The sequence below is a fragment of the Hippocampus guttulatus genome, chromosome 23 (genome assembly GCF_054856545.1).
Source record: "Hippocampus guttulatus isolate MCC_2025c chromosome 23, RoL_Hgut_1.0, whole genome shotgun sequence".
Lineage (NCBI taxonomy): Eukaryota > Metazoa > Chordata > Actinopteri > Syngnathiformes > Syngnathidae > Hippocampus > Hippocampus guttulatus.
Window position 1 is genome coordinate 3,006,985 of NC_141283.1, and position 17,664 is coordinate 3,024,648.

Consider the following 17,664-nt stretch of genomic DNA (forward strand, 5'->3'; position numbering starts at 1 on the left):
ATTCCAAAAATGTAAAGCGTAAAAGGGTCACAAAACTGCAATCAGAATTGGCGTCGACATAGAAGCAGACGATTCAAATCAACATAAATAATAGTAGACCGACAACATGAATGGTCAAAGTGAAAAGAAAATATAAGAGATACAGTTTTCGTCGAGAAAACACTGGCTGACGTTTTTGAGTATTTTAGTTGAGTCAGTGGGATCCCGCGGGGAAACTGTGTGTCGTTACGTCATAACAATGCGTCCCTTAACAGCCAGTACTGTACCTCCATTGCGTGATTATGATTGTTCAGCCACCCATTTTCTAATGTGCTTCTGCTCACCAAGGTTTTCGGGCAATAGGTGTGGTACACCCTGAACTGTGATTGCCAGGCCAGCCAATCGAAGGGCACACAGATGAACAACCAACTTGCTTACGTTTTCATTTCAAAAACAATAAATGTCAACATATTTCTTGACCAGACCAATACTGACACCGAACCAGTCAAGTACAGTGCCTTATTTTTTTTCAAAATAGATTTTTATTTCATTAAAATGCATCATAACAGCATTATAGAATTACAGGCAAAACAAAAAATATTCATGATTCATACATCAAGTATATTCATATTTCGTTATACTGTACTATATCTCTTTATTATATTGATTAATAATGTCGGACGAATTCCACTGGATTCATAATCAACAACAAAATGGTAACGATAAAATGCTTTTTTTGTATTGAGTTTCTGATTCTGCAGCATCTGATAATGAAGCTCAACAAAAATCTGAAAGTAAGGAATATATTGATCGATTTGGCATAGCTAATAGTTCTCTTGGCTTACTGACTTGGATTGAAGAACAACTTTGAAAGGTGTTTTGGTGTGATGCCGACAGGTTGGACATTCATTGGCAGTAGTGCTTCCTGTGCGTGATGGTGCATATTACGCCGCCCTTGGGGCGCAGCGTGCCCAGGTCGCGGATGTCAAAGCTCTGCCCCGGCGTCAAGGCGAAATCGAACCTCTGCAGCAACTTAGCCATCACCACTTTAGCTTCCATCTATCGACAATAATACATCAAGGTACTCACAGCGTTGCTCCTTAACGGGAAATTTGAGTGGATTATTATTCTTTTTTTGTCATCACCTGAGCAAAGTTCTGTCCCAGGCAGGATCGCGGGCCAAGTGAAAAAGGGTAGTAGCAGTAATAAGGCCTTGGGGGGGGACCAAAAAGTCATTTTCATTTGAATAGGAAAAATGCAGTTACAGGTCAGTCAAAAACCAGGAAAAAGAGATAAAGATTTCTACATTTGCAACGTTCTCTTTTTTTTTTTTAACACAACACAAAAATCAAATATCAATGTTGTAATTTGAAGAACAAAAGTCGAAACCTTGTGTGAATTGTTAGTGTATTTCTCAAAAAGCTGGGATATCATGAGATCAAATTATTAATAACATCCAAAAAAAGATGAGTTGTTTTTAAATAAAACATTGCAATATGCTGATTCCAATATTTGGCAGAATAAAATTGCGATACCTGATTAATTAAGCTTACAACAATAAAATACTGTAGATGAATTAAAGGAAAAACATTTGACTGTTTGATAATAGTTTGTCTTTTAGTATTTTTTCTTGTGTTTGTTGTCATTTGTAAATGGTAAATATAAAAAAGCTGTAAAAAAAACAACTTTTTTTAGGGGGTAAGGAGAATTTATGATCTTGTTTTGTAAACCAAATAAATCTGGAAAAAAAATGAAAGAAAAAAAATTGCGGACTGATGTAGATTTTAAGAGTTAATTCAGGCCCTTGTCACGAGTTTAGTTATATTTATTTTTCTTTTTTCCGATGAAACCTATTTGAATTTTTTTATTTTTTTTTTACCATTCCAAAGAGTAGTAATGTCATAAGAAGAAAAAAAAATCCTTACTTGGGAGAGTCTGGATGAAAGTGATCCGGGTTAAATTCCAGCGGATTCTTGAAGAACCTTTCCATTCTGCTGGACACATACGAGCTAAACTAAATTACCCCCCCCCCCCAAAAAAAAAAAAAACGTCAGTCATTCTTATTTTACTTTTTTTTTTTTTCCACGGTCAATGCCTTACGAGACAGGTGGCTCCGGCAGGAATGCAGATGCCGTCGACGACGATGTCCTCAACGAGCTCACGGGACGTTCCTGGAGCTGTCGGGTATATCCTTAACGTCTCTTTAAGAACCTAGAATGAAATTATAGAATATTTTCCATGTTTCAAAAATGTAGACTCACAACACCATCATGGGGAAAATACAAGACACTTTTATGATTCAAATCGGAAGATTTTACAATTCGAAGATTTTAACATCCCCCGTCAGCGTACCTGCGAGAGGTAAACCAGTTTCCCGAGATCGTCGTAGCTAATTTCCCGCTTCATCCCGATGACGTCGTCCACCTCCTTCTGAGCTCTAGAAAACAAAACAAAAGACAACCGGGGAATCTATTGTCGTTTTGCTCGACTTTTTTTCCTGACTTTTCCATGATGTGAGGATGCCTGGCGAGCTCCATGATGCAAAATGCGAGCTGGTTAGCCGTGGTTTCCTGTCCTGGATGAACAGAAAATAATGAATAAAATAAGATCCCTGAAAAGTAGTTTTTAAAAAAGAATAATATTAACTCATTCAGTACCAGCCAATTCTGGACCAAGTCTGAAAAGACGTTTAAAAACGTCTTTGGGAGTGAATGAGTTAATGAAAAAAAAAAATACTTATTTTAATTGGATTAATCAGAAATTTCATGTAGAATCCATCCACCCATTTTTGAATCCATTTATCCTCACGAAGGTCGCGGGTGTGCTGGAGCTTATCCCAGATGTCTTGTGTATTGTATTTTGCCAATATTATTTATTAAAAAATATATATACTGTATGTATGAGTCAAGAGCTGGGCTAAGTGTTCAATCAAATGACTCATGTTCGCATGTGAGTTGACTTTCTTTCTTCTCCTGGCATGACATGTCATTCAAAAGCATCATCATGACAACGATAACGGCCCACATGACTTGAATCGGATTAAACTCTCACCGGCGATGAAGAAGGTGACAAAATTGTCCAGCATGAACTCTTCGTCTTCTTTGGTCATGTTTTCCTCTGATGTTTAAAGGAAAAAGAAAAAAAAAGTCAAATATTCTTATCCACAACTTTCAACATTTCATGCTTAGCGAAGCCTAGACTTTTTGTTTTCAATAGCCGACCTTTTCCGGCCGACTTGATGATCTGCGTGAGGATGTCTTTGGGCACGTCGGCCCCGCTCTGGAGGGCGAGCTTCCTGTTTTGGATCCATTCAGTGCCGGTGGAGCGCAGCAGCTTGCACGCGTCGCGCACTTCCTCCACAAAGGCCCAGTTTTTGGGGTGGAACTGGAAATCAGTCGGGACATTTCTGTATTTGTCATATGTTTGTGTGAGTAGACATATTTTCATCCAAGCACGTGTCAAGATGGAGCCTCTGTGCAAGTATGATTTTGGTTTATTGTCTACTAGGGTTTCCCCGCAGTCCCTTTTAAAATTTTGGGGTCCGCCAGGGTCTTCTCGCCGCCCCCGCCAGGCTATTCCAGGGCTCGACAGTGCGTCCAAATTTCACTATGTGGCGATGAAAAGAAAAGGTAACCTTTGCTGTACCCGAAAAAAGACGTTACGTGTGTTTAAGATCATCCCTTGGAGGCAGGTCTCGATGGCTTTGGGGAAAGGCAATAAGGTGTCCTCCAGCAGCTCCAAATCCATGCCAAATGCCACCTGGGTACACAAACCTCCATTTTAAAAGATAACCCTGAAAATAATTGTTTTTTTTTTCATAAGTGGCCTTGCCTTGATGATGACATCCAAGGTGACTCGGTTGACCAACTCCAGCATGCGGGCCTCCGACTTTTTGTCAGCGATGTCAGCCAGTTTGGTCATCAGCCTCTCGGCTCGCTCGTTGAACGTGCCCGTCAGACTCCTCAAGTACCTGCACGTGTGTCAGCACACATTTTGGGGTGGATATTAATTTGCCTGCGCACACCATTTCCCTTCTGCACGTAAACATAACAGCAATTAAAAAAAAAAAATTAGAAAGCAAAACGTTCCCAACTTTAATTCCACACCGCATTGCTTGCGTGTGTGTGTATGTGAGACGTGCAGTGTCCTATTTTTTTTTTCAACGTAAAGTATTGCGCTATATTGTGCAGTGTGGCTGTTATCCTTAAATGGTAAGATCACATCACATTCATCAGGGCGTGACCGTGTTTGACTGCATTCTTGTGTGGTTTACTGCCGTGCTTGTGTGCCACACCCTATTTTATGTAAGAATACCGGTAATAAAAACACAGCTGTGGTTATTTGTCTGCTAAAGCACAGATTAGGTTTGTGCAAAAGTAACTCACAGGCTGCTGAAGGCAGGGTCAATGATCCTCCGTTGTTTATACCACTGATCATGGTTCCTTGCTGTTGCCAGGCCATTGCCCAAGAACCTGCAAGTCACAAGCAATGACACAAATTTATACACTATATGCAGTATTTATTTATTTGTTGTGTATCCGTGTCTTTCTTCACAATTAACCTTTGACCAAACATGCTGAAGAGGCGTGTGTGGAGGAATAGGTCTTTGGGATACTTGGAGGACATCAAGACTTCCTAAATGCATTTAAAAAAAAAACAACAACAACAACACTGGTGACATTTTGGGGGGTTTTTTGAGTCATCAAATCAAACCATATCGACAAAACAGTTACGTATGTGGGAAAACCATCAAGGGATTTAATTTAATATGTTCATATGGTTTATTATGTATATTTTCAAACTTGGAATGAAGTGACTGTACCTTGACCGTTTCGGGGCAGATAACGACGACAATGACGTGATGCAGCAGGTTGAGCTTGTACACTGCTCCATAACGCTCGGCCCTTTCAACGTAACAATACTAATGGTCGTGTCAACGATAACTGTGAAAAATATAAAAACATATTTACCATTCCAGGAAAACGTCGTGCACAAGACCGTCGTTTTTCATTGCCCTCTGAAAAATCGGGGAATGTCCGAAGAGCCAACTTAAAAAAAATAAAGCACACAAAAACAAAAAGAGGTCAACAAAAACTGAGGTGAGCGTTTGGCACACAAGTTTTTCCCCTTACCTTTCCCTCGGAGGTCCAGGTATGTGGTCATAGTTCAGGTGTATGTACTTGATGTAGACGCAGTAGCAGAGGAACGCTAAAAACAACACAACGAGGAGTAAACCGAGCGCCTGCCAGGCCAAGGTGAAAATAAAAGTTAAAAAGGCCATTTTTTAATCATTAAAACTCGTGGGGGTAAGTTCCTCGGTCTTTCTGCAAAGTGAAGTTGGCGAAGTCCGTTCGTGCAACGTCATTATTATGCGACTCTCACAGACAACTGATCTCCATGGCTGTATTTTTTTTAATTTTAACTTCTTATCAGCGCTAGTGCAGTAAAGGCAATTTATTCAAATGCCTATCGAAATTATATGATGAGATATTGGTTCAAAGTTCTCGTCTGTTGGCATGGGCACGTATTGAAAGCCTTTAAAGGCCGTCAACTTCAAGTCAAAAATCAATTTAAAAAAAAGATGAATTCAACAGTCAGTTAAATTGAAATTGACTCATTTCCACCCCCTTGTTCTATTTTTTGATAAACGTAACGGAAAATATACATTGATCCAACACCGACATCCAGTGAACACTATCAACTCCAACGGAATAGTCCATTGAATTAAATTGTGCGTGTACTCGTGTATTTTGAGACAAAACAAACAAAAATTTTGTGTTCCCCTATTTCAGTAATGAATGTGGCACTGCCTCTTTGAAATTGTACTCACGCCTTTGACTCTCCCTTTTTCTCTTCATGCACATGGTGAAATAAGCATCTTTAGAGCTGGAGAAACGTTTTGATTTCACTTCCAAGTTTTAATATTTTCATACATTGCTGTGTATAATTTATGTGGGGACTGTATCACCATAATTGACAGGAGGACAATATTCTTGCTGTTCTCACCGGGTATGTTGTGTTGATGTGTGCCACCATGCTGTACCACCATAATTAATGTGAGGACATTGTTTTTGCCGTCATCGTCAGCTTGTCACTATTTTTAAACACAACGCAGTTGGACACACTGGTTACAGTCAGACCAAATTAGCTCTCCATGACGTGTTTAAACTTCCACTTACACAGAGGCCAGACTGAGTATGTACAAGACATTTAATAGGGAATGTATTAATTGGGATGGGATTTTTGATATGAACAGGTATTTTGATTCTGGAAACTAAAACATCTTACATGGAAGGCCTGCTGATGAGCTCTGGAAAAAAATGTGTTTAAATGGATTTTAAACAGACACATGAAAATAAAATATATTGTCAAACAGCATTGATTGTAAACACTTGACATGCAAAAAAAAAAAGTGCAACCAATCAGTCGGCAGCATCATTCAAAATGGCACGATCAGTTTTACGCCCCCCCCCCAAAATGCTCCTCAGCTTGTCCCGTGGAGCTTTATCGGCATCCACCCTCCAGGACGCGGCAGCCATGTTCGTTTGGGGCAGGGTCGCCACTGCTCTGGTTCCTTGTGTGTGTGTATTTTTTTTTACGTCTTTGTTTCGTTTCGTTAGCCGTTATTGACGTCGTCCTCACATAAAGTCGTCGGAATCGTAGCCCTCCTACACAGGGATGTTTTTTTCCACATAAAAGCGTTGTTGAAAATGACAAGCCTGGATGAGTGGAGCAAGTTAACGTGTGCGCTCACCTCGTTGGTCTGCATGTTTTCGCTTTTCATCAGCGAAGTGTAGCACCTGAACGAGAGAAATGACAACACGTGATAAAATAAAAGTCAATTTTTGGGAAGGGAAAAAAAAAAAGAGTTGTACAGATGCTCTGTTTAATATATTTCTTATTTCTGTTGTTATTGTAAAAACACATTTTGAATATCATAATCTTTTTGGGGGGGGGGGTGCGGGGGTGAGAAAAATTATAGTCGAATGACTTGTTTTGCTATTGTATGAAAGCGCAGGAAGGGCATGACGACTGACTTGAGCTCGTCTATCTCCATCTTTTTCTTCTGCTCGTCCTTCTCGCGTCTCTTCTGCTCCTGCAACTGAGCTTTCTTCTCGTTGCGCTCCTCACGGTCCCTCGACTCCTTCTCAGCCGCCAAGTCAGGAAAGCGTTCCTCTTTGGTCTTCTCCAAGCGGTTCACAATCTCGTTGACTTTCTTCTCCACGGCCACCGTCTTCACCTGAAGACACAAAAAAAACACAAACATCATGATGAAAGACATTCAGGCGCCGACAAGAGCCTCTATTCGTCTGACCTCCTTTTGTCGATGGAAGCCGATCTGTCCCACAACCATGTCCCCCGTCTTCTTCAGGTTGGACCACGGCGTGTATACCACGCCGATGTTGTTCATCTTACAGCCTGTGAGGCGACGCACAAATCCACACTCACCAGACACTTTTTGAGGAACATTTAAGATTTTCATATTTCTATGACAGTGAGACCTTGAATGCTGTTGTTTTTCACCAGCTGTGCACAGTCTATCAAAACCTCCGGAGGAATATCGTTGATAGTCACACCCTTAAACAGCCAAACAGAGCATTTTATGAGTCCAAATATGGAACAATATAAGAAAGACAAATTATTAGACAAATATTTAATAATGATAAAGTCATCTGTTTACCTTTGGCAAGCGAAGATAAACGTGAGCTGAGGACAATTTGTCCACATGAAACCTGGCACAAAAAATAATATTTTGATTACTATGACAAAAAAAGTCCCATTATAAGTTCAATTGGAACGGGTGCAGCTCAGTACATTAAGATATCGAGGAAAAAACTCATTTATTTGAGAACACAATTGAATGTCAATGCTTACTTTGGACAATACTGTATTTAGATTTTTGTGCCTGTGGGAGAACTCACCAGATGTCTTCAGGCCAACCATACTTGATGAGATCTTCGTCTGAGTGTAACGTAGTTGATTAAGTGAAAATGCAACAATAAATCCATAAATGTTGTGTGTGTAAGCTTACTTTCATACTTGTCTTTTCCCATGTAAATGGTGTAATGAGGCTCCACCACTAACACAACAGAGACAGCAAATCGTGAGCATAAATATGTGGAGCTACGCGGGCTAATCGCTAACAAGGCTACAAACTTACCGGCACTTGTGAAGTAAAACACCATTTTAAGGAGATTTTAAAAAGTGACTAACTAATGAAATATGAACGTAGAATTGTATTCAGAAAATAAAATATCTTGGTTTTAAAGTGGGACTATTTCCTGACTGACTTTGTTGTCATTTCGCGCATGGAGTTGCAGGTTGAACCCGGAAGTTGTTACCGGCAGAGCCGTGGAAGTAAATTCTACATTGCCCTGACCATAAAATTTGATATATTGAGTTCGACTGTATTTTCACGGATATTTTACAGTTTATTAATCTACAATTTCAAAGACCCCTTTCTTAATATTCTATTTTCAGATAAAGCACTTCAGCAGTTTTATAACATAAACCCCGGAAGTTATCTGACAAGGCCCCGGAACCACTAGATTTAGTTCCTCACAATAAAAGCATTATTCAACATTTAGACTGCCGTTTAGTTTGTCCCATCATGTTTTCATAAAATAATAATAATCATAATTTTTAAAAACAATAAACATTTCAAACGTAGGCATAATTGTCGGCGTCTTGATGTTTAATTTATCAAATAATCAACCAGATGTGTTTGTGGTAATTCCCGCGAATCCCCACTGCGCAGCATTGATCTGCGCGCGCCTTTCAAAACACATTGAGGAAACGCGGGCAAGGAGAATCGCCGGTGTCGCATTGTTTCTCTCCTATTTGACATTTCCACCACTGAAAGTTCGATTATATCCTCCTCAACCTAAAAGGCGTTTTAGGTACGATATCCTATGCTTGTTTAGTCGGTTGAGATCATCGTGTTGCAGCAATAGCGTGCTATCTTACTTCGACGCGCTTCTCTCGAGGTGGATTTGTTCAAATGATTTTTTACGTTTAAAATATCAACTGTGAGCGCTCATCTCTTGTTTGGTTTGATATCAATCGCAGCGTGTTTCAAATTCTCTGCATGGAAATCCAACATTGCGTTTTTTTCTCTTCAAATAATCCCGCCAATAGTCGTCGCAACGTTTGAGCTCATGAACGGGTTTGGTATTATTTATTTACAGTGTATAATAAAGCGGTTTTTCTTCGAGGTTAACGTTAGGATAAAGTCAAGAAACGATCCTTAATGTATTTTGTCTCCAGTAATAGAAAGACTTGAAATATGTCTAATATTGTCTGTTGGATTGATCTTTGTCTTTCTCGACCTATCGTCTTCATGATGAATCGTATTATTGTTCTACATAATCATAATAATTGTCCACGTGCAGGTGAACGGTTGACAAAATGATGCCCATGAGCACTCGGAAGAGAAAACTGTCCTCCGTGGATTCGGACAGGTGAGCATTTTATCAGCGTTTTGTGGAGACGAAGGAGGTGTCGAATCTGATGCACTTGTTTGTTTCTCCTGGCTGTCACCCGGTCAAAAGGGAGGCATCCCCAATCAAGAGGAGCTCTCCCAGGAAGAAGCTGGACGCCAATGCATCTCTGAACAAAGAAAATCACCCGTCGCCAAGGAACTCTCCTCGTAAAGCAGCAGGTATCAACGCGTTGGAGGACAGAAGAACTTAGAGGAATCGTCTATTTGAACAACGGCTCTCTCCGTGATTCTCCTTAGGCTTTCCGCTCAAGCAGGCAACGATGACAAGCTCCTTCTATGGGACAAAAAAGAGCGTCTATCTCACACCTCTAGAGAGGAAGGCAGTGAAGGAGTCACTTCCACCTCCACCTCCGCGCCAGGTCAAGAAAGCGGAGACGAAAATCAAGAAGGCTGCAAAAGGCAAGCAGGTCAAGGCGGCGAAAGGCAAGCAGGCCAAGGCGGCGACAGCGTCGAGCATCAGAAACTACGCAGAGTCCAACAAGACCATCAGGCTGTCCAAGATGAATTGGAGCAGGTTTGTGCAAGAGGATGAACACAAGACGCTGGTCTTATCTGCTGTGGGAAAGAAACTGGCACCATTACATTCTTAGCTGTTGCAGAAGTCTCAAAAGAAAATAACTGAGTTTAAGAAACTCGAAAAAAATAAAAATCCCAAATCAAATATGACCTTGAAATAAAATCTAACATTTTTCACAGTAAGCCTTTTTTTTCTCACCCCAACTGGCTGACACCCACGTCACTCACCAAGCAGTTGTGCTACCCAAAGAGTTGTATAACATTGACTTTTTTTTTTTTTTTTTTTTTTTTTTTTACTTCAGCAATGCCAACCAGAAGGCGTCTGAGCCGAAGAAAGCCATCACCATGACCTTCAGCGGCATGAAGAAGCCCAAAGCCAAGATTTTGGTGGGTGCCGCCTTCTTCAGCACGGCCAAGAAGCCGTCGTCCATGTATAAGAAGATGTCCGCCGCAAAGGCCAAAGGCAAAGCTGCGGTCAAAGCAGACAAGTCTATGAGTCAAGCGGCGGCCCGCCAGCCAGAGAGAAATCAAACGCAGAAAAATCCCGCTAAGGTAACGATGGAGAAGAGATCAAGTTTGATTTCAAACGAGAATGTATTTTTATTATCTTTGTGGTCTTCAGACTGCCATCCCACCCGTGGACAAAAAAATTGAGCCGACCAGGAGAAAGTATGACCCGGAATTGGAGTTGTTTGATTGTGAGAGCGACCTGCCAACAGAGCAGCCGAGGTGCTTATTTTATTTTTTTTTAATCCGATGTGCGCTCAATGGTCACTTGATAAGGAACACCCGCACAACCTAACAAGCCTGGGAATGGTTACCGCTGCTTTAATTCTTATTGTTACGCCAACTAAATATCCCTTTAAAAGGCTTCAACATACTTGGAAATTCATCAAATTTTGCTCGATAAAAATTTGTGTAGATTAGGAAATCCTTGACGGGATTGACCAAGCCTGTCCCAGTTTTAAATTATTTTTTTTTCGGCAGCTAAATCAATTTTGGAGGTTTTAGCAGGCCAAGAAGTTCATAAAAATTTACAAACACCTGCTAAAACGTATCCACATTCCATTCATGCCTCCCAATATGCTAAGACGCCATTTTCACTGCAGCTTTAATTGATACTATTCTGGCACCTAAACATTTTATCTTCGACATACTCAAACTCAACAAATTTTGTCGTGTCCGTCCCTCTTGTGAAGCGAGATCTAGTCATCAAAATATTCGGAACAGTTCTTATTGTATTTTGTTTTTCCTTCCCCCCTCCCTTCAGTTCCCCTCAAGCCGTGACCGCTAATCACCAAATCACAAAGGAGCTAAAAATTGTGCTGACGAGGACTCCGATTCCAACATCTCGAATCTCATCTTTTTCTTTTCAGGTAGCTTAGCATAGCGTGCAAAATGTCCAAATTGAGTTTCATTTTTTTTCTATTCATGTGTGTATATATTTTTGTTTGACTTGTCGCGACCAGGATGACGGCTCCGAGCCCGTTTGTGACCTCAGAGACGCAATTCCCAAAAGTCCGACCTCTACGCCGCCCAAAGGTAAGCGCCGCAAATAAACCGCACGAAAAAAAGTATGACACATGCTTTTCACACGCATTATCCTGCCCAAGCGAACCCAAAATATTTTTTTCCCCCCGGTCCAGAATCTCCAGCTGTGTATCCCATTTTCGGATCCGCTACTAAACGGTGAGACAAATTCTTCCTTGGAATGTCCCGCCTCAGTTTGCATCAATCACCGCCGTCATGCTAATCCAACAATGTATATTTGCTGTGGAACAAAGTTCCAAGAGCTCCCCTGCTGACAAGACTCGGCCGTCATCATCCACCAAAGAGCGACCCGCCCGCAGGAGGAAGGAGAAGCATGACGACGACCAACTCATCATCGTATGTTGGCTTCTTTTTTAACGTCATGTGGTCACGTGACTTAAAAAAATAAATAAATAAATAAACACTCCACGCTTTCCCCACCAGGATGCAGGCCAGAAGCAATTTGGCGCCACCACCTGCGGCTCCTGCGGGATGGTGTACAGCTCGGACAACCCAGAAGACAACTTCCAACATGAGCAGTTCCACCAGTGCCTTCTGGACTCCATCAAGTTTGTGGTAACGGCGTCGGAGGAGGAGAACATTGAACTGTCTGCAGGAAGATGACTTGTCAAGACTTCTTTTTTTTTTTTTTCTCCCCTCCCAGGGTTGGAAGAAGGAGAGGGTGGTGGGCGAGTTCTGGGACGGCAAGATCATTCTGGTTATGCCAGATGATCCCAAGTACGCCATCAAAAAGGTACATTCCCACTCGGGACTGCCACACTTCAGCAATTAGGAATAAACATTTGTCAAGAAGAATTTGATTGATTCGTAGGCGTTATAAATCCTGTACATTAGTTTCCAGACTTTTTTTTTTTTTGAAAAGGTTATGTTTACTCATTTTACGAAATCTAGTTACAGTATCTGAATGCGGCAAGCCACAACGGTTACGCGAAGGAACTTGACTTCCTTTGGGGCCGGACTCTGTTGAGTTCTGATGGAAAACGCATTGTGGAGGTTAACGCTACCGTGACCGAGTGAACCTTTGGGGGTTATCGAAAGTGAAAGTAAGCCTCAGAAAGACACCCGGTCTAATGAGATTTTGTTTTTCAGGCGGAGGAGGTGCGACTCATCGCGGACAACGAGTTGGGCTTCCAGCAGGCGACGCTGAGCAGACCCTCGCAGGCTAAGACTTACTTGTTTGTCAACAGCGATCGGATGGTGGTGGGCTGCCTGGTGGCAGAATCCATACGGCAGGTCAGCGGTTCGACTTTTTGCATCCAGACAAATGGAAACACTTTGGGGGGGGGGTCCTTTTCCGATTTATGTTCTGCTTGACGGAAAAAGTGCCTTTAAGGACATGAATCACATGTAAGACTTAAGATCTATTGAAGGACATTTTGATGACATAAAAAAAAAAGGCGAGTGAATATGAGTATTGGGAATATGAAATCATCACCTGATTAAGTCTATTTGCTATCTGCAAAAATCCTGAAGGAAGAATGCTTGGATGAGTTTGGTTGTGGAAGAACAACTTCTCGTCTCCCCCCGTAGGCCTTCCGAGTCCTGGAGCAGCCGGATCAGATCAAGGACATGACCAAGGACGACTTTATGGACCGGCACCGGGCGTGGTGCTGCTCCACCGTGCCAGAGAAGGCGCTTTGCGGCATCAGTCGCGTGTGGGTCTTCAGCCTGGCCCGGCGCCAGGGCGTCGCCCGCCGCATGTTGGACACGGTCAGGTAGGCGGCCATTTTGGGGCCTCGGTTACCACCGGGCGTGTTCTAACTGACATTGCGCGATTGTGTCACTGTTCGTCATCTCATTTATGTAAGTTGACTTTAATAGAGACCGACTCGAAAGACAGACTGTAAAATGTTTTGGGAAAAATAATTGCTTGGATAAGTCTGAAAAGTTGCTAAATAAAGCAACTCAAGTCCGATGTTGACATTGGTTCCTTCCATTCAAGGAGCACCTTCATGTACGGCAGTCACCTGACGAAGGAGGAAATCGCCTTCTCCGACCCGACGCCGGACGGCAAACAGTTTGCGACGGCATACTGCGGCACGCCCACCTTTCTTGTCTACAACTTCATCGCTTGAATTGATCGCACGGGCCAAGCGATCGTTGCGCTGCCTGGGAATGACTCTGACTTTGGTTTAGAGAGAGTCGATTTGATTAGTATTGACAGTTGGAGTTTTTTCTTCTCGGCTCAGGGCCGAGTGTTGTAAATTTGCTATAGTTTTATTGCAGATGTTTATGTGGAAATAACTTCTCGTTGATGTTTTTGTCTGTCTGAAATATTTTTTTTCAGCTTTTAGACTGATCCACTCTTCAACAACTGAATTTTCCTGTCCTTTTGAAAGGGGGTGAGGAAAAACAATTGTTTTGGGAGAGGATTCTGTTTGAAGCTTTAATAAACAACCGGTGTTTGAATTCCATTGCACTTGATTTCTTTGGTGGGAAAATGACTTGACGCGCATAGCGGTGGAAGAAAATTAGCTTTAATATCATGTAAATGTAGCATATATGGCAACCAGTTAATCTTCGAAAATTCGGTACACGTTTTCAATTCAATCACATTGGAGCTGGATCAACAATTCCTGTGATAAAAAAATCAATTGAGGTTGACATTAGGAGACATTGTTTAATATTTCTCATCGTGCATGTACCTGCACACGGAAAGCACAATGAACGTTAAAAATGATTTCCCCTCCGACTGTCAATCAAAACTGAGCACTATCAGCGTAAATTTGGACCTAGCTCGTGTCGTGGCGGTGTATCCGATGAAGTGCCAGATACGTAATCAGGAGGGTAAATGTGTTTACTGTATCCAAGAATAACGACAAACCGGGACAAATTGACATTGATAAGGATGCTCAAACCTCACCGCCTGCTCTACTTTTGGTGAAGGAGCGAGTTGCCTTCCAGCGCCTGCACAATCTGCGTGGCCGAAGGTCTCCTCTTGGGATCCTCCTCGGTGCACATGTAGAAGAGCTCCAGCATCCTCCTGTAGGACTCGCCAAGCGCCTCGGGATCTAGCGGTGGCCGCGTGCCTAGCCGTGAGTAGTAGGCGTCCTCGTCGAAGCTTGGCTCGTCTGAAAGGAGGAGATTTGGGGTTGATTAAGGAATGGTGAAGCAGTATGTGGTTCATTGTCCAAGGGTATTTTCTATTGCAAGTAATGAACTGTCTCAATGTTCAGTATGATTGTTATATAATATCTCACCTTAGTCAAGGTGGAGGGAATTATTAAAGTATCAAATAACAATCAGTGTTAGCCCCCCACCCCCCCCCCCCCCCCAAAAGAAAAATGTTGACCTTCTGCTAAGGAACAGAAAATGTCAGTAAAAGCCTACTGGAACATCTGAGCTTGATTGGGGTTTCATCAGAGGCACCTAAAATGGTGACAAGTATGTTCTGACTCCCTTTTAACATTTGAGTTTGAAATTTGTATTGAAAAGATTCATTTTGGTCTCCCCCCGCCATCACAAAAAAAAAAACCTCATTAGAACAGGGGTGTGTACACTTTTTATATCCCCTGTATTATTGTCATAGCGTTGATATACAATTTTTTTTAAAAATGTAAAAATAATGCATATTTACCTCAATCTCAGCGGGCGCTCGAACAAACAAAAACCCCGCTTCAAATAATCCCCTGCCCCCGTGTCGCTTATGACAGAGCAAAACTGACCACAATATTGCAGTCATTTAAAATCACTCACCAACATCTAATTGATGGCTCTGAGCTACACGCTTCTTTGCTTTTCCAGCATCTTTGATCTTAGGCTCATCCAAAGCATCTCACCTTCGTCCTGCTCCTCTTCATCGTCATGCTCCAGCAGGTCCATGTGAGGCACGGCCAGGGTCATCATCTCCCACAAGGTCAGGCCGTAGGCAAAGATGTCGGCCTTGTCTGTGATCTCGCACCCCTCTAAGGCTTCCTTGGGGTGCCAGGGCTCCGTTCCGATGTATTCCACCTCCGGGTCCGACACTGCCCCCCGCCCCCCAAAAAACCCATAAGTCTCTTTGTGCAACATCTAAAAACAAAACATTGTGCGCCGGCAGTGTTGCGCTACCTGTCATGTTCTCATCCAGCTGGAGGCACACGCCCACATCGCAGATCTTGATGGCGTCGAAGTTGCCCCTGACAACCACGTTGCACGACTTCATGTCGCCGTGCAGCAGTTTTTTCTCATTGTGAAGATACTGCAGACGGAACGCAATGTCACGTTGAGAGGGGGTATCCCAGAACTTCTTTGCGGAAATATTTATTAAATAGAATGACAACAATGAGTTTTGTTGTGTGCTGGTGGGCGCAACTAAGAAAACTGGTCACACCGGTGCTCCCATTAGAAAGATAAATGTAGTGCGCACAAGACCTTGGAATCACATTATATTGACCCAAAAAATGAACACAAGACAAAAAGGTTTTTAACCTGCAGCCCGCGGGCGACATGAAGCGCCACTTTTTCAATGTCAGCGGCAGGAAAGGCCTTAAGACGGTCTTCTCTGCGCTTCTCGATGAGGTCGTTGAGGGACTGCTCTCCTCCAAACTCCATGGCCAGACACTTGGAGCCATCTTTGGCCGTGGCCAATGCCCGGAATCCTGCAGGTCCACACCCAGAAATCAGTCAGGTAAGTTTAGCTTTGCAATTATTGTATGAGGACATTAACCCAGGGTGGAATGTAGACAGCAAAATTTTAGTGAGAGAGTTGAGATTTTGGGCTCTCACCGACAATATTTGGATGGTTGATTCCCTTGAGGATTTTTGCCTCCTCCTTCATACGCTTTTGGTAGACCTCAGCCTGTTTGCTGGCACATTTGCTGTTGATCTTCTTGATGGCCCAAGGCGATGCGTTGATCTGCCCTTCTCTGGAATCAAACCGATGAGTTAATTAGTGAGCCGATTTCACATGAACATGGCATGACGGCCACTTGTCACCTGTCCATCAGGTAGACGCTGACACCCGTCCCACAGCCAAGCTTCTTCATAAATGGTGAAGCTGGTATGTGGATGGGGCTTCCTCCCCCGCTTCTGACACTTCTCATTCTGGACATCTGGGGGCTGGTGAATTCAGCCATGCTGTCGAATAAAAACACGTGGGCAATTTACTATGATTCTAATCCGTTCATTCATTTCTATAGCGCTTGGTTTGCTTGTTTGTTGTTGTTTTTTGTTGTTACGTAAGCCCCGTCAGAATCCAATGATGCTTGTTGGAGTTTTTGGTGTCATGTTTTTTGTATTTGTGTTGAGCTTTGAAGGTTGCATTAGTATTATAACACAAAAACGTGCATTAGATATTCGTGCATGTGATGTAAACGACACAAAAAGCGTACGAGACGTCTTGACAATTGATGCAAATGATCAGCAATGAACAACAAAACAAGCGACGAGTCCAACGTACGGTTCGAACAGCGATTGCCACCGAGAAGTAGCCGTTGGGCGTAGATTGCTCCCAAAAGTTTTTTTCGTTTCTGTAAATAAACGCTTTTTTACCTGCTTTTCACTGTGAACAGGAACTAATGACGTGTGATGATCGCGCCGAACTTTCAAAATGTCGCCGTCATAAGAAACGTTAACGGAAGCCGTGAAAGGACAAATAATGCGGAAATCGCTAACCATTCAATGAACACAAAATGAAAAGTAATGATATAGAAGGTTTGCATGAAAATACGGTCAATATTTTTTCTTTATTTTGCACATTTAGTAATGATGATTAATGAGACATATGGGTTTGTTTAAATTATTTACAGCGAGTATTTAACTCTTCGTAGTTGCCATACAACTTTTCTCCACCAGAGTTCAGTGAATTTGCGCATACGTTACACAAATTCATTTCTACGATGTGATAGACAAACTAATCAAAACGAATACACGCTGGAGGACAACACTGCCATTCAGTTATAAATTACAGGCGATCTCAACTTATCAGCACAATAAGCACATTGTGGTGTTTTTATGAATACATTTGTCTGCTGCATACCAGGGAATAGCATTGACCTCCAGGTTTCCCTCTTCTTCACACAGCACAGCTTGTCCCCCGTCCTGTGACCTTTAACCCGGGCAGAACTGTTACTTTGAAGCCGAAGAGCAGGAATGCGACAATAGGCACTGGATGGAGAACACTGTTGCGCTCTCAT

At 42.4% G+C, this 17,664-nt stretch overlaps 4 protein-coding genes across 7 annotated transcripts; 1 reads left to right on the forward strand and 3 right to left on the reverse strand.

Moving 5' to 3' along the window:
• Positions 1-507: 507 nt before the first annotated feature.
• LOC147185719 (cholesterol 24-hydroxylase-like) lies at positions 508-5,346 on the reverse strand. Of its 2 annotated transcripts, none has more exons than XM_086104492.1 (15): positions 5,112-5,346; positions 4,950-5,027; positions 4,802-4,883; positions 4,541-4,614; positions 4,365-4,451; positions 3,811-3,949; positions 3,625-3,738; positions 3,201-3,363; positions 3,031-3,096; positions 2,482-2,554; positions 2,332-2,416; positions 2,080-2,190; positions 1,905-1,993; positions 1,125-1,191; positions 508-1,038 (listed from the first exon to the last, which is right to left on the reverse strand). In XM_086104492.1, the coding sequence occupies exons 1-15, from the start codon at positions 5,258-5,260 to the stop codon at positions 886-888; spliced, it is 1,530 nt and encodes a 509-aa protein (XP_085960618.1). In that variant the 5' UTR covers positions 5,261-5,346; the 3' UTR covers positions 508-885. The 2 variants fall into 2 exon arrangements, with proteins under 2 accessions (XP_085960618.1, XP_085960619.1); XM_086104493.1 differs by having other exon boundaries at positions 4,802-4,900; positions 5,112-5,151.
• Positions 5,347-6,171: 825 nt separating this feature from the next.
• LOC147185720 (coiled-coil domain-containing protein 25) lies at positions 6,172-8,304 on the reverse strand. Its single transcript, XM_086104212.1, has 9 exons — positions 8,141-8,304; positions 8,012-8,059; positions 7,902-7,941; positions 7,661-7,712; positions 7,482-7,557; positions 7,295-7,398; positions 7,017-7,219; positions 6,734-6,779; positions 6,172-6,647 (listed from the first exon to the last, which is right to left on the reverse strand). The coding sequence occupies exons 1-9, from the start codon at positions 8,163-8,165 to the stop codon at positions 6,618-6,620; spliced, it is 624 nt and encodes a 207-aa protein (XP_085960338.1). The 5' UTR covers positions 8,166-8,304; the 3' UTR covers positions 6,172-6,617.
• A 465-nt stretch (positions 8,305-8,769) lies between these two features.
• Positions 8,770-13,939, forward strand: LOC147185721 (N-acetyltransferase ESCO2-like). Its single transcript, XM_086104274.1, has 15 exons — positions 8,770-8,879; positions 9,372-9,440; positions 9,531-9,640; positions 9,719-9,995; positions 10,300-10,549; positions 10,620-10,726; positions 11,268-11,373; positions 11,467-11,539; positions 11,644-11,686; positions 11,782-11,884; positions 11,972-12,103; positions 12,192-12,281; positions 12,638-12,781; positions 13,079-13,263; positions 13,491-13,939. Exons 2-15 carry the CDS (start codon positions 9,388-9,390, stop codon positions 13,621-13,623), a joined length of 1,806 nt encoding a protein of 601 aa, XP_085960400.1. The 5' UTR covers positions 8,770-8,879; positions 9,372-9,387; the 3' UTR covers positions 13,624-13,939.
• Positions 13,940-14,008: 69 nt separating this feature from the next.
• Positions 14,009-17,646, reverse strand: LOC147185722 (lymphokine-activated killer T-cell-originated protein kinase homolog). 3 transcript variants are annotated; one of them, XM_086104257.1, is made up of 7 exons: positions 17,508-17,646; positions 16,466-16,606; positions 16,256-16,395; positions 15,959-16,128; positions 15,599-15,728; positions 15,328-15,513; positions 14,009-14,619 (listed from the first exon to the last, which is right to left on the reverse strand). In XM_086104257.1, exons 2-7 carry the CDS (start codon positions 16,603-16,605, stop codon positions 14,420-14,422), a joined length of 966 nt encoding a protein of 321 aa, XP_085960383.1. In that variant the 5' UTR covers position 16,606; positions 17,508-17,646; the 3' UTR covers positions 14,009-14,419. The 3 variants fall into 3 exon arrangements, with proteins under 3 accessions (XP_085960383.1, XP_085960382.1, XP_085960381.1); XM_086104256.1 differs by lacking the exon at positions 17,508-17,646 and adding an exon at positions 17,021-17,099; XM_086104255.1 differs by lacking the exon at positions 17,508-17,646 and adding an exon at positions 16,929-17,050.
• Positions 17,647-17,664: the final 18 nt, after the last annotated feature.